Source organism: Gadus macrocephalus, chromosome 16 (genome assembly GCF_031168955.1).
Source record: "Gadus macrocephalus chromosome 16, ASM3116895v1".
Lineage (NCBI taxonomy): Eukaryota > Metazoa > Chordata > Actinopteri > Gadiformes > Gadidae > Gadus > Gadus macrocephalus.
The window spans coordinates 13,571,000-13,582,580 of record NC_082397.1 but is presented as its reverse complement, the minus strand read 5'-3'; the positions used below and the strand labels follow the sequence as shown (position 1 = coordinate 13,582,580).

The 11,581-nt window shown below is 44.3% G+C and overlaps 1 protein-coding gene across 2 annotated transcripts in view; it reads left to right on the top strand.

Moving 5' to 3' along the window:
• Window positions 1–10,177, top strand: part of LOC132474889 (NACHT and WD repeat domain-containing protein 2-like) — a 10,347-nt gene extending 170 nt beyond the window's left edge. Inside the window, exons 1-10 of one of the 2 annotated variants that reach the window (XM_060075791.1) lie at window positions 1–1,978; window positions 2,221–2,309; window positions 2,567–2,674; window positions 2,959–3,165; window positions 3,652–3,790; window positions 3,921–4,084; window positions 4,432–4,746; window positions 5,079–5,180; window positions 5,665–6,508; window positions 6,627–10,177. The exon at window positions 1–1,978 is cut by the window's left edge and continues 170 nt beyond it. In XM_060075791.1, coding sequence (XP_059931774.1) covers window positions 1,906–1,978; window positions 2,221–2,309; window positions 2,567–2,674; window positions 2,959–3,165; window positions 3,652–3,790; window positions 3,921–4,084; window positions 4,432–4,746; window positions 5,079–5,180; window positions 5,665–6,508; window positions 6,627–9,871 — 5,286 coding nt within the window. In that variant the 5' untranslated portion in view covers window positions 1–1,905 and the 3' untranslated portion in view covers window positions 9,872–10,177. Of the gene's footprint in view, window positions 1,979–2,220; window positions 2,310–2,566; window positions 2,675–2,958; window positions 3,384–3,651; window positions 3,791–3,920; window positions 4,085–4,431; window positions 4,747–5,078; window positions 5,181–5,664; window positions 6,509–6,626 lie in introns of those variants that run through there. The other variant, XM_060075792.1, reaches the window with a different exon arrangement.
• The last annotated feature ends 1,404 nt before the right edge of the window (window positions 10,178–11,581 follow it).

Here is an 11,581-nt window from a genome sequence, read left to right as displayed (position 1 = left end):
TTGTTTTCATTGTTTTGTGGTTCAACTTTGCCCCAGGGCAGATGAGACGACGAACCAAAAAAGGGCAAGAATGAAAGATATGTACGGTTTTTTAAATGCTGTTTCAAAACTCTTCCACACACATCCTGCTAGAAGCAAATCGCTTGCAACCAGTCATAAAAATGGAGCTAGATAAAATCACATCTTTCCTTATCGGGAAAGATATAAATCAGATGTAATTCAGCTTATTTAAACTCCCTCCAAGCCTTTTCCCTCCTGCCTAAAAGGCAATGTAGCACTTTTTTTGAAAGGTAGCCATGTGTTGTTCCCTTTAAGAAAACTTATCCCCGACATATTTGAGCTAGGTGTGCTCTCCTTAGAGCACTATAGAACTGTTTAATTTATCTAAAGCGTAGTACTTCTAATCACTCCAATTGTGTGGACGATCCTCTTTGTATCAGTGTGACTGAAGTTTTTTATTTTGTATTATTTTATATTATTATTATTTTAATCTGCCATCTTTATAAGGGATGGCACGGTTAAGTTGAACTTTGTACATTTGTGTTTAACTTCAAATGAAACCATTCAGAATACAGTTGAAGTGTATCTTTATAAAGAGGCCGACAAACAGTGTACTTTGAGACCGGTATGAGCAGATGTGTGGGAGCACATGTGTATTGTACTTCTCATAGGAGAAGAGGAGAGGTGTGTTTGAATAACACGGTCTACTCTCAACATGTGCCCTGCTGCCGCCCTCTTTTTGTTGGCTGAGGAACACGTTTTTCCCAAAAGTCCCAATATTGGAACAAAAAATGTAAGTGTTTCCTTCCTGTCTCTGGTGCGGGAACAAACGATTACGATTTCTTTGGGCAAGTAAACACGACATTGCTTCTGCTTTCTCAAGTGAGTCCTCTATGACGTGTTGTGTAACACAGAACATGGCGTGTTGTGTAGATAATTCAGGGCATTAGCAGAGCCTGTTGGGTTGACCCTTTTGTGTCTCGCTAAATTCCAAGAAGTAGCAAGATCTTTTTTCTTTTTCTTTTTTCATGCGACGCAACTTCGACGGCAGCCTGGTGTTGATCTCTCTGAGATCTTATTGATAATATGTTGAAACTTGTTTTGAAGTTTATGGTTTACAGAAATGTCCCTCGTTCTGCAAACAACAATCAAACCGATCAAGCGAACCTCGACGTTCACCGCGCTCTCCCCGTTCAAACCGTTCCTATGTTTAAAAAGTAAACCTTTCGGGTTCAGTGTTTTTATTATTTGTTCTAGTTTCTTGTTTTGTTTGGTCATTCTTTTTGGATTAGGGGAAGTTGCACAGCTGCTATATAATAGATGCGGTGGAATGGCCTTCTATCTATTAATAGATTATTGCCATATTATCAATAACAAGAGAAGGTGCAAAATTGATTTCAAGATATTCATATTGGCTGTAAAAAAAAACACAACAAAGTTTGTATTTATTGTGTACAAATGTTAATAAAAAATATGGGAAAAATTATATTGTGTGTGTGTGTGTGTGTGTGTGTGTGTGTGTGTGTGTGTGTGTGTGTGTGTGTGTGTGTGTGTGTGTGTGTGTGTGTGTGTGTGTGTGTGTGTGTGTGTGTGTGTGTGTGTGTAATCGGCGATCTTGAGTATACATGCATTTGTGTTTAGTACGTTCAGCCCTCCTCCTCTAGGATGGGCGTGATTGCCCTTCAAGGCACAGCAAGCCCATAGAACAGAACTTCCTCCCTACTCCAGGACACCAGCATGGGGAAGAGAGGCAAGCGGTCCATATCTCTAGTGTTCAACCTAGATTTAAAAGCTTTATGGGTGGTAACGTGTATTGTATCATGACATGAATCCTCCACACTGAAGCCTGTTTATTGTTTATTTTTTCCAATCAAAACCTTTGAGACCCCGTTCTGAAGAGGGGGAATGGAACAGTCTTCGCTGGGATCACGGCCCTGCACCTCCTGTGTGAAGATCTACCTGATCTCCAACCCAGAAGGTAGGCCGGTGACCGCAGGTGTCTGTTATCTAGCTGCTCTAGTCTCGCTTAATAAAACACCACTCGAAAAACATCATTACATCATTTTGTGTTGTGTTGCTTTTGTATTGCCTCTCCGTCTTTGACCTTTGACCTGGGGTCCCAATGTCTTGGGACCCCAGGTCTTGGGTGAAGTGAGTTCCATTGAGGAGGTATTGTTTGTTTACGACTGCACGTGTGTATGTGTGTGTGTGTAAACACAGATTCGGTGGTGGAGCGCAGGGCATTGAGGGAAACTGTGTTCCCCAGACTACGAGAGCACTGCAGGAACACGCATGGACTAGATCTCATGGTAAGGCTGCCTATATATAATAACTTTATATGTGCCTCATTGGCTAATAATAAAATGTGGGGTAGGCATATTAATATGTGGTGTAGGTGTGTGCATGCGTGTGTGTGTGTGCGCACATGCCCGTGTGTATGAGTGTGTATTCTTGCATGTGGGCTTCTGCCTGCATCTGAGCGGATCTCCCGCCTGTCCTCTGACGTATGAACACACTCTGACGGGTATTCCTGTGTAACGTTATCTGTGTGCATGCGTTCCTGCAGGTGATTGACCCGTGTGAGTCCAGTGATCCAAGGAGATGGCCAGACCAGAGGACCAGGCAGCAGCTGATATACGAATGTCAAAACAACTCCAATGGCCCCTACTTACTGGTTGGTTACTACACAAGAATGATTTACAAAATAAGTGTTCCAGACCAAAATGTCATCAGCATCGTGTGGTACAGGAGCCATGTGACGGATCTAATGTTATGAATTGAGAATCCGATGTTAAAATATGACGCATTAGTTTTAAATGCATGGAATGAATTCGACCAACAAGAACTTTAAATTTAAATCAAGACCAACAAGCCTTCTGTGATGTTGAGATTCATTCAGTGTTTTACTGCCTCACCCATTGCTGTTGTTCCTTCTGTATCCACATGGGGGCCCTGCAGACACTGGTGGGACATCAGTACGGCAGGGCCGGCCTGCCTTCTCAGGTGGAGGTGGCAGAGTACCAAATGTTGCTCCAGGTGTGCCAGCATGCAGGAATCACGACCAGTGCCCTGGAGGAGGCTTACCTGAGGGACGAGAACTCCATCCTGCCCTCCTATTGTTTGCGGACGCGGGCCTGTCGAAGCGAAGGCCATGTGGAGAGCAACGTGAGCGTGACTCAGTCGATTGATGGGATGATAGAATAGGCTGTTAATACAAAACAACGCAGTACGGAGTGCCAGCGTACAGTTACAGGTTTTCTTTTCTTATTAATATTTCCCGAACATACTTTACGACGCCTACCCTTATGCCCACCTCTTTCCTTTCTCCTTTCAATCCCTCTTGCATGGGGTGTAATGTAACCAATAAATTGAGTTACGAATGGGCTTTGTGTTTGATTTGTTTGTGTATTATTTGTTTTGTAGTTATTTAATCAGTCAGTTTTTTTTCGGGGTGGGTGTTAGGGTTTTGGGGAAGGTAACGCTACTTACTACTTAGAAATAAATGGATTAAAACTAGAATAGATTGTGACATGACATTGGATGAAAGCATTGTATCACATATTTGCATATGTGGGATGAATCCTCCCCATTGCTAGAGCATCGGTGGTCCTCATCAAAACAACACAGAGCCCATTGTGTCCTTCCTCATAGGGAGAGGTAGGGGAGGAAGACCAGAGTAAGAGGAGGGATAAAGGAGAGGAGGCGCTGAAAGTATTTCAGACTGCACTGGGTCTTTGTGTCCGTGACGGCCTAATGACGCAAGAGAGAGCCCACAACTATCTAAGATCAGGTAAGCCCATTGTGTGTGTGTTTGTGTGTGTGCGTGTGTGTGTGTGTGTGTGTGTGCGTGTGCGTGTGCGTGTGCGTGTGTGTGCATCTAGTTCTACTATCCTGACATGGGCCATTGGGTTCCTCTACAGAGCTCGATGCAGATCTACGACTGGCTCTGCAGGAGGGCTCTGGTGATGACATCATGAGTCGCTGCCTGGTCTATGTTCACAGAGTCCGCAATGCATGCAACCAGAAGAGTGGAAAGAAGCAGAGTCATCCAGACCAAGACCCACTACTCACTCCACATTTACTGGTATAACAACCAGGGTTTTATAGCCTATATAAACTACCATCAATCCATCTTTGTCCACTTAAGAGCAGATAGTACACTCCACAGCCACAGTGAGGCACTGTTCAACCACACTCTCGCCCACCTTTCGATGACAATGAATGAATGACAAGCGTATGTAGTAGTTAGTTAGTTATCCTCTATTTTCTTAATTCAGAGCTGACATGAAGTATGATAAAGCTTAACCTGTATGTGGATATATCCTGTGATTTGTTCGATTTATAATACCGGTAATTGCATAACATGACTCCTCTCCTGTGATTACCTTCTCTCCTCTATTTTCCACCGATACTTTTTTTGTATGCACACAGCCGTCTGGTGACCACTTCCTGTCGCAGCTCTGTGATGACTTCCTGCCGAGCCTGATCACTTCCTCTAAGCTCCAGGTGTACACCACAACCACGGAATGCAACAGTCATCACGGTTTCACCACGGCCAGGCGGCGAGCCTACACAGAGCCTCTGTGTCTCCAGGTGTACTCGGACCTGGTGGACCTGGTCGACCGCCGTAACCCCTTACCTGTCCGTCACCTTGACGACGCGTTGGCCCAGGAGATGGCCGCCCAGCAGGAACTGTCTGGCGTCTTCTCACGTCTTTATGACGTCACTCGCCCAGAGGCGGAAGAGGTCAGAAAATAACCTCAATCTTAAAGGGGCCATATTATGCCACCAAGTGTGATTGTGATTATAAGCCGTTTTAAAATCTGCTTTTTCTTGTGTTTAGGAACATCTAAGGTGGCAGTGTCCACCTAGATGTATGATTGATAGTTCAGCAACATTTGCTACAGTCAACTGGGTAGGCTGATATAGTGATCTATCCAGGATACATCTAGGTGGACACTCGTGATGTCACTAAAACACCGAAAACCGCAGATTTTGAAAACGGCTTGTAATGGATAATCTGACTTTCACCTGGTGGCATAACATGCCCCCTTTAAGATGACATTTGTTGTTTGCAGATAAAAACCTACTTGGTGGAGAGGGCTAAACAGTGCCCGCTAGTGGTGGGAGGCGGGCCGTGCACTGGGAAAACAGTCCTGCTTGCACACTGCTGCCAGCAGGTAAAGTGATAAAAAGGTTGATGTTGTCAGATTAAACATGTAGCAACCAGTCATGTAACATATTATCATTTGCCAGATTCATAATACAATCTTCTTTTTGTCTTTATTTGTGTTATTCATTTGTAAAAATATGTCTGTCTCTTCACCAAGGGAACTTTGTATTTCTTGAGTATTTTCTGGAGGGGATATCGATTATATCAGCATCATATATTAAATGATCTGCTGTAACAGACACACAGCCATCCGACTCACTCACTGAAGACTGAATTATTTCACAACTTTTTTCACAACTTTCACTACTGCTCTACAAATATACACTTGTTTATAAATAAAAACTGCTTCATAGAAGTTCAGAAAAGGCCAGTTCAAACCTTCCACACCTGGGATATTAGTGCCTATTTCTAGGGATCTAGGGATAACTTATGTTTTCTTTCCCTTATACAAAGTAAAATTCTGTTTCTGTTTTCTGATTCTCCCTCTACAGGTAAAATCATGGCTAGCTGATCAAGACCCAGTGATCATTCCTTACTTTGCTAACATAACAATTAACCCGTCCCTGAAGCACATCCTCTCCCTACTCTGCTATCAAATAGTGTGCTGCTACAGACAACCACATGACGTCTCATCAGACCTCGACATCTCCAAAGGCCTGCCCTCTAACCTGGATTCAAACCATGAACCTTGTAGTGCAGAGAACCACCATTCCAACCCTAATTTACGCTCTAGAACTGATCCCAAGCCCAAAGACCCTAATCCTCCAGAACCCAGACCCAAACAAAGTATCCCCAGACAATATTTTGAACCTGATCTCTCTCAATCTTGGCTCAAAGATCACCTCTCCTCACTCCTCTCCAGTTTTCCTACTCCCAATCGGCCAGTTGTACTAATCCTGGATGGCCTGGATCAAATAAACGACGTGGATGTCCAACACATGGTCCAATGCCTTCCTTCCCCTCTCCCCGCTAGCGTCAAGCTCATCCTGTCAGTGTCCAACCGTCGCACGCAGGCCTTACAAGCCATCCAACTACACTATCCAGAATGCACTTCTTCACCTCTACCTGTTTCGCACAGCATTGTGCCTACCAAGGACAAGGAGAGGAAGGGTTTACTGATGGAAACGGGTCAGACACAGAGCAAAGGCTATAGCTTTGTAGAGTTGAAGTCGGTGGAGAGGAGACAGTGTATCAGAATGGTTGCCTCCCTGCTCAGCCTTTCTGGAAGGAGAGTTACCTCTGGGCAGCAGACTCTGGTTAACAAGGCTCTGGGCTCTTGTTCCCAGATTTTCTACGCTCGCCTCCTGCACTCCCAAACTTTGCACTGGACCTCAGGTATAATGTATACATTATGTACAATCCCTTATAGTTAGGTTAAACCTTAACCACAACTGAGGAAACCTCAGTCAATTGTTCTTGTTCAACTGTTCTCTTTTTCTTTCACCTTCAATAGATTCGGAAGTGATGGAATCCTCGCTCCCTAATGGCGTCCATGCATCTATTTCTGCACTGCTGGACGTCCTCGAGCAGAAACACGGTCCGACTCTGGTGCCTCGCTGCCTGTCCTACCTCACCCTCTCCAGGACTGGGCTCACGGAGGCCGAGCTCACTGACCTGTTGTCCAGTGACGACGAGGTGTTGATGACGCAGTACATGCTGAGAGGTCAAGCGCACTCATGCAGGTTGCGGGTACCTCACGTGGATGTGGAGAGACTCCTGCTGGACCTGAGGATGTTCCTCGGAAGGAGGACTGTGGCTGCTGGGGCACCCCTGTTGTTTTGGGTGTGCAGGCATTTCGGCCTGGTGGTGACTAAGAAGTATCTAGGTTGTCACGAGTTGAGGGAGCAGCTTCATTCATTGATGGCAGACTATTTCAATGGCCGATGGGCGTTTGGAAATGCAAAACCACTCATTATTACGAGGAAGTCAGAGCCATCAGGAACAACAGAGTTGGGGTCAAGCAAAACTAATACGGCTTCTGAAATGGCCGAAATGGCCGTGTACATAGACAGGCAGCCACCATGTCAGCCCTTTGTCTTCAGGTCTTCCGATGCTTTGTCCTCTGCTTGCAAAGAGGGAAGTCTAGTGAACCTGAGGAGGATCATAGAGCTGCCCCACCACTTGCAAGAAAGCAAAAGGTGGGAAGAGTTGGAGCGCAAGTTATTACTGTCTCTTGGCTTTCAGCAGGCCATGGTTCTAGCAGGTCTTTTGGGGGATCTGGTAGACATGTTGATGGGAGAGAAAAGGTCACAAGTGGTTACTTTGCCCAGGGAACGAGCCCTCTTAGCCAGCATGCTGAAATCAACTGCATGCATCCTTCAAAGCTCTCCCGAGGAGCTCCCAATGTTGATGGAGTGCAGACTTCTTCCTTTTGTCGGAATCTACCAAGAACTTGAAGTCTACATTCAGGATATTGAACAGGAGAGGAGAAGAAGAGGAAGCGGCATAAGTGTTGTTCTTTGCCCTGCTTCTTCCATACTCCCCTCAATTCAGTGTTCCTTGAGTGAGGGGATACAAGGGCAAGGCTGTATCAAAGAAGTCGCTTTGACAGCCTGCAATGTTGTAGTTGGGGTCATGGAAAGTGGAATTGCTTGGATGTGGAGAAGCCCATGGAGGGAGGTAGAGGAACTGTCCTTGAGCAACAAACAACTCAAAGTGGAGTTTTCTCGAGTGATGAGCACTGGTAGAAGAATTTTGCTTTCCACATACTGCAACATGCTTTTCTTATTGGCTGTCACCAGTCCAGAGATGTTTGTAGAAGTTGAGGGCCCACTGGAAACTGAGGAGTTCCAGGGTGAGACAAATCAGCACATGGTCGAGGGATGTGTGGAGACGGAGGAGCATCTGTGTGTGTGGTGGAAGGACAAACGTTTTGTGAGTGTGTTTCGTGGCGTGAACGGCAAACCTCAGAATTTTCAGTGTCAGAACCCTGTGACCTGTTTGGTTTGTTCCGATGATGGTCGTTTCATGTATTGTGGGCAGGAGACGGGGGCAGTGGCTATATTTGACATTTACAACACCAATCCCGTTTGTGAATGTTCAAACCCAAATCAGAATGCTATTCTGTCAATAATCCTCTGTGAAGAACAGTGTGATATGGCGTGTGTTGACATTACCGGAAATATAATGCTGTGGAATGTGGATGGAAGACCAACCCAACCTGCTTTTCAACTTGAGTGTTTTAGTGATAAAGGTGGGAACAGCGTTCTCAATATGGATTACTCGTATGAACTAGCCACCTTATTGGTTTGCAAAGCTCAACAGATTACACTGTGGAACACATGTGAATGGGTAATGTTGGGCCAGTTTATGACTCCACAGGGAAAGGCTTTCCTCCATGCATTGCTAGCCCAGGAAGGTCATCTCTTTCTGGCTTTGCTACAATCCTGTTCCCTTGTCCTGGTGTGGAACATAAGCAGTGGGGAATGTGTTCTTTCCCTTGACACATGCAGCAGCACGTCTGTTCCTAGACTTCTCAAAACAGCCTCGGGTTTGATAACTATCACTCCTCATGGCTGTCTCTCAATGTGGGAAGTTATAAATGCAGCTGGTATGTCCCCAAAAATGTCACATGGGGTTAGCCAGGTGGTGGCCGACGAGGTTGGGGAGAAGTTTTACACAGCAGACGGCTCTATAGCAGTATGGGGTTGGAGCTTGCGGACAGGAGATCCGGAAGTGAACTTCATTCATGATGGGCCTGTGGAAAAACTCATGCTCTCTCCAGACAACAGCCATCTTGTGTCAGTTTCAGGTGGAGATATCTACGTTTGGCAACTGGACACGCGTCAGAACATCTTCCGTATCAGAGGCAGCAGTGCAACAGTCATTCTCATCACCCCAAACAGTAAATTTGCGGTGAGTCTCTGCGAGAGAGGCCTATCGCCAGTTTGGAACCTGCAAAACGGTGGTGTTGTGTGCCATATACAACTTTACCTAGACGCAGCCAAGGTGTCACCTGAGAGCACCTTCCTGATTGGCCTTCACCAAGGAGACCTGCTGGCCACAAACCTTTGGTCTGGCACTGTCAGCAGGCGCTTCTCTCATGCAGCGCACTCTGAGCATGTTGTGGCGTTCCACATGCTTCCACAACAGCCAGACTTTGTGCTGGTGATGGGTTCCAGTGGAGTCGTGTATACCTGGAAGGTACCTGAGGACACAATGTTGCAGCAGTTTCAACTCCCTCGCTCATTCAGCATTCAGCCACATGTCGTCCAGACATCCTCCGCTGGAAGCTTCATGCTCCTTTCCACAAACAACGACGGCATGGCGTACTTGGACCTCTCCACACACCAAACCTGCTCTGTGAAGGTTGAAGGTGCTGCTTTTGCAGTGTGTCTGGACAAAGCAGGGCGCTACGCTGCATGCCTGTCTCAGCCCTCTGCCCTGACCGCACAGTGTTCCTGTGATGTGCATCCAGAGTCCGTGCTGACGGTAATACGACTCGCCGATGGGGGGAAAGTGGGGACGTTGCGTATGTGCAAGACGCCATTGGCCGTGGCTGTGTGTGAGCAGCTGTATGTATATGTGGGGTTTCATGATGGCTCTGTGGCTGTGTATTCCATCTTGGATCTCATAAATAAACAGGAATGTTCTGTTAGGGGCAGGGACAATTTGATTGGCTTGAAAAAACATTGCTTCTGCGGCACAGTCCTTATGAGATTGTCACCTTTAGCATTCCCTAATATTACATGGCCATAAAGACCTATCCCCCCTGAACAAAATGAAAAGATGAAATACTGTATTGATCTTACACTGCTTTGGTGTTCGTTCATGACTTTTTCTTTGTAATGGCTAACTGCTACTTTAGCTCATCTATCTTTAATTTTATCACAGAAAATAAAACACTAAGATTGTGTATCTGTACTCACATAAATAACAGTAATATATGTACAATTATTCACACACACACACACACACACACACACACACACACACACACACACACACACACACACACACACACACACACACACACACATACACACACACACACACACACACACACACACACACACACACACACACACACACACACACACAATTATAAAATAAATAACATTCTCATTTAATCTCAATGTTATGATTTGTCAAAGTTTTTCTTTAAGACTACTTGCTGAACCACAATGTTTTTTTCTTGGTCAAATTGAGGCAATATTATAATATTTGAAATATAATATATATTATATTACATATATAATATATATAATATTAAGGCAATATTGAGCTTAGGGTAAAAAAAAAAGAATGTTTAAACAATGTAATGATATATAATTTTACCCATTATAGACATTATACTCACACAATGACTTTATGTTTGAAAAACAACCGCACCACCAAGACACAGTCAGATTTTATAGACAGTCCGATTTTATATATTTTTGGTTATATCTGCCAGCGAATCACATGCATATTGGGGAGCTGAGCTTTAGTTTAGTTTAAAACAAAGTGTTGTAGCCTCTTACACAAATTCATAAAAACTCTCATATAGTTTTGTTTTTGTCAACTTTAGTAAACTTAAGACCTCATTAATTAAATGTATCCGGCCACAGTTCTATATTCAGCAGTGGTCAGCTTGTTAAACTGTGAGGGATATATGGTGGCTTATAGTCACGCTGGCTGAAAGCAGTGGCGTCACTAGGCTGTTTTTGTCGGGTCTTATGCCCCGGATATTATTTAATTAGCCCCGGATAAAAAATGTGGGTAGGCCTACATTTTTTTTATAATAATAAAAAAATATATATATAAATATTTATTGGTATATTTACTGGTAACTATGGAATGCGTTAATTCAATTCAGTCTAGAAGTAATGAAATGATGGTCTGTCTCACTTGTATTTATTCTACTCAGAACAGGGACGCGGGAAGTGGGGGTGCTTAGGGTGCTGCAGCACCCCCCCCCCCCCCTGGCGGCCACTGGCTGTAACTGCAAGTGAGAAGGTTTTATGAACAAATCAATATATATATTTTTTTTTTATAATTTTATCATACAACTTGATTTTTCATTTAATTATTGACATCCACCCTTTTTATGATATTTATCATATTATCATTTCAATTTATTTAGAACATTGTCTGAGTAGGCTGACGTAGGCTATGACGCACAACGCAGAACTGTCGATAGCTGAATATCGTACTATGCTGATTTTACATAAGCATGTTGGTGTTCAACCTCTTTTGTAGTGAACATTCTAAAACTGGTGTAAAATGTTGCTGCCAGATTAATAGACACGTTGAATGTTATCGTTATGATTCTGGAATCCTGCACGTAAACTGGTTGGCAAAAAAAGAGCAAAGACGGACGGTTCACTTGACGGAGAAACCGTCACTTTCCTCATATCAGACAACTCGTAAGTCTGGATGAAAATGAAGGCTTTCTTTTATTGTCACTCTCCTTTTAAACCTTTAGAA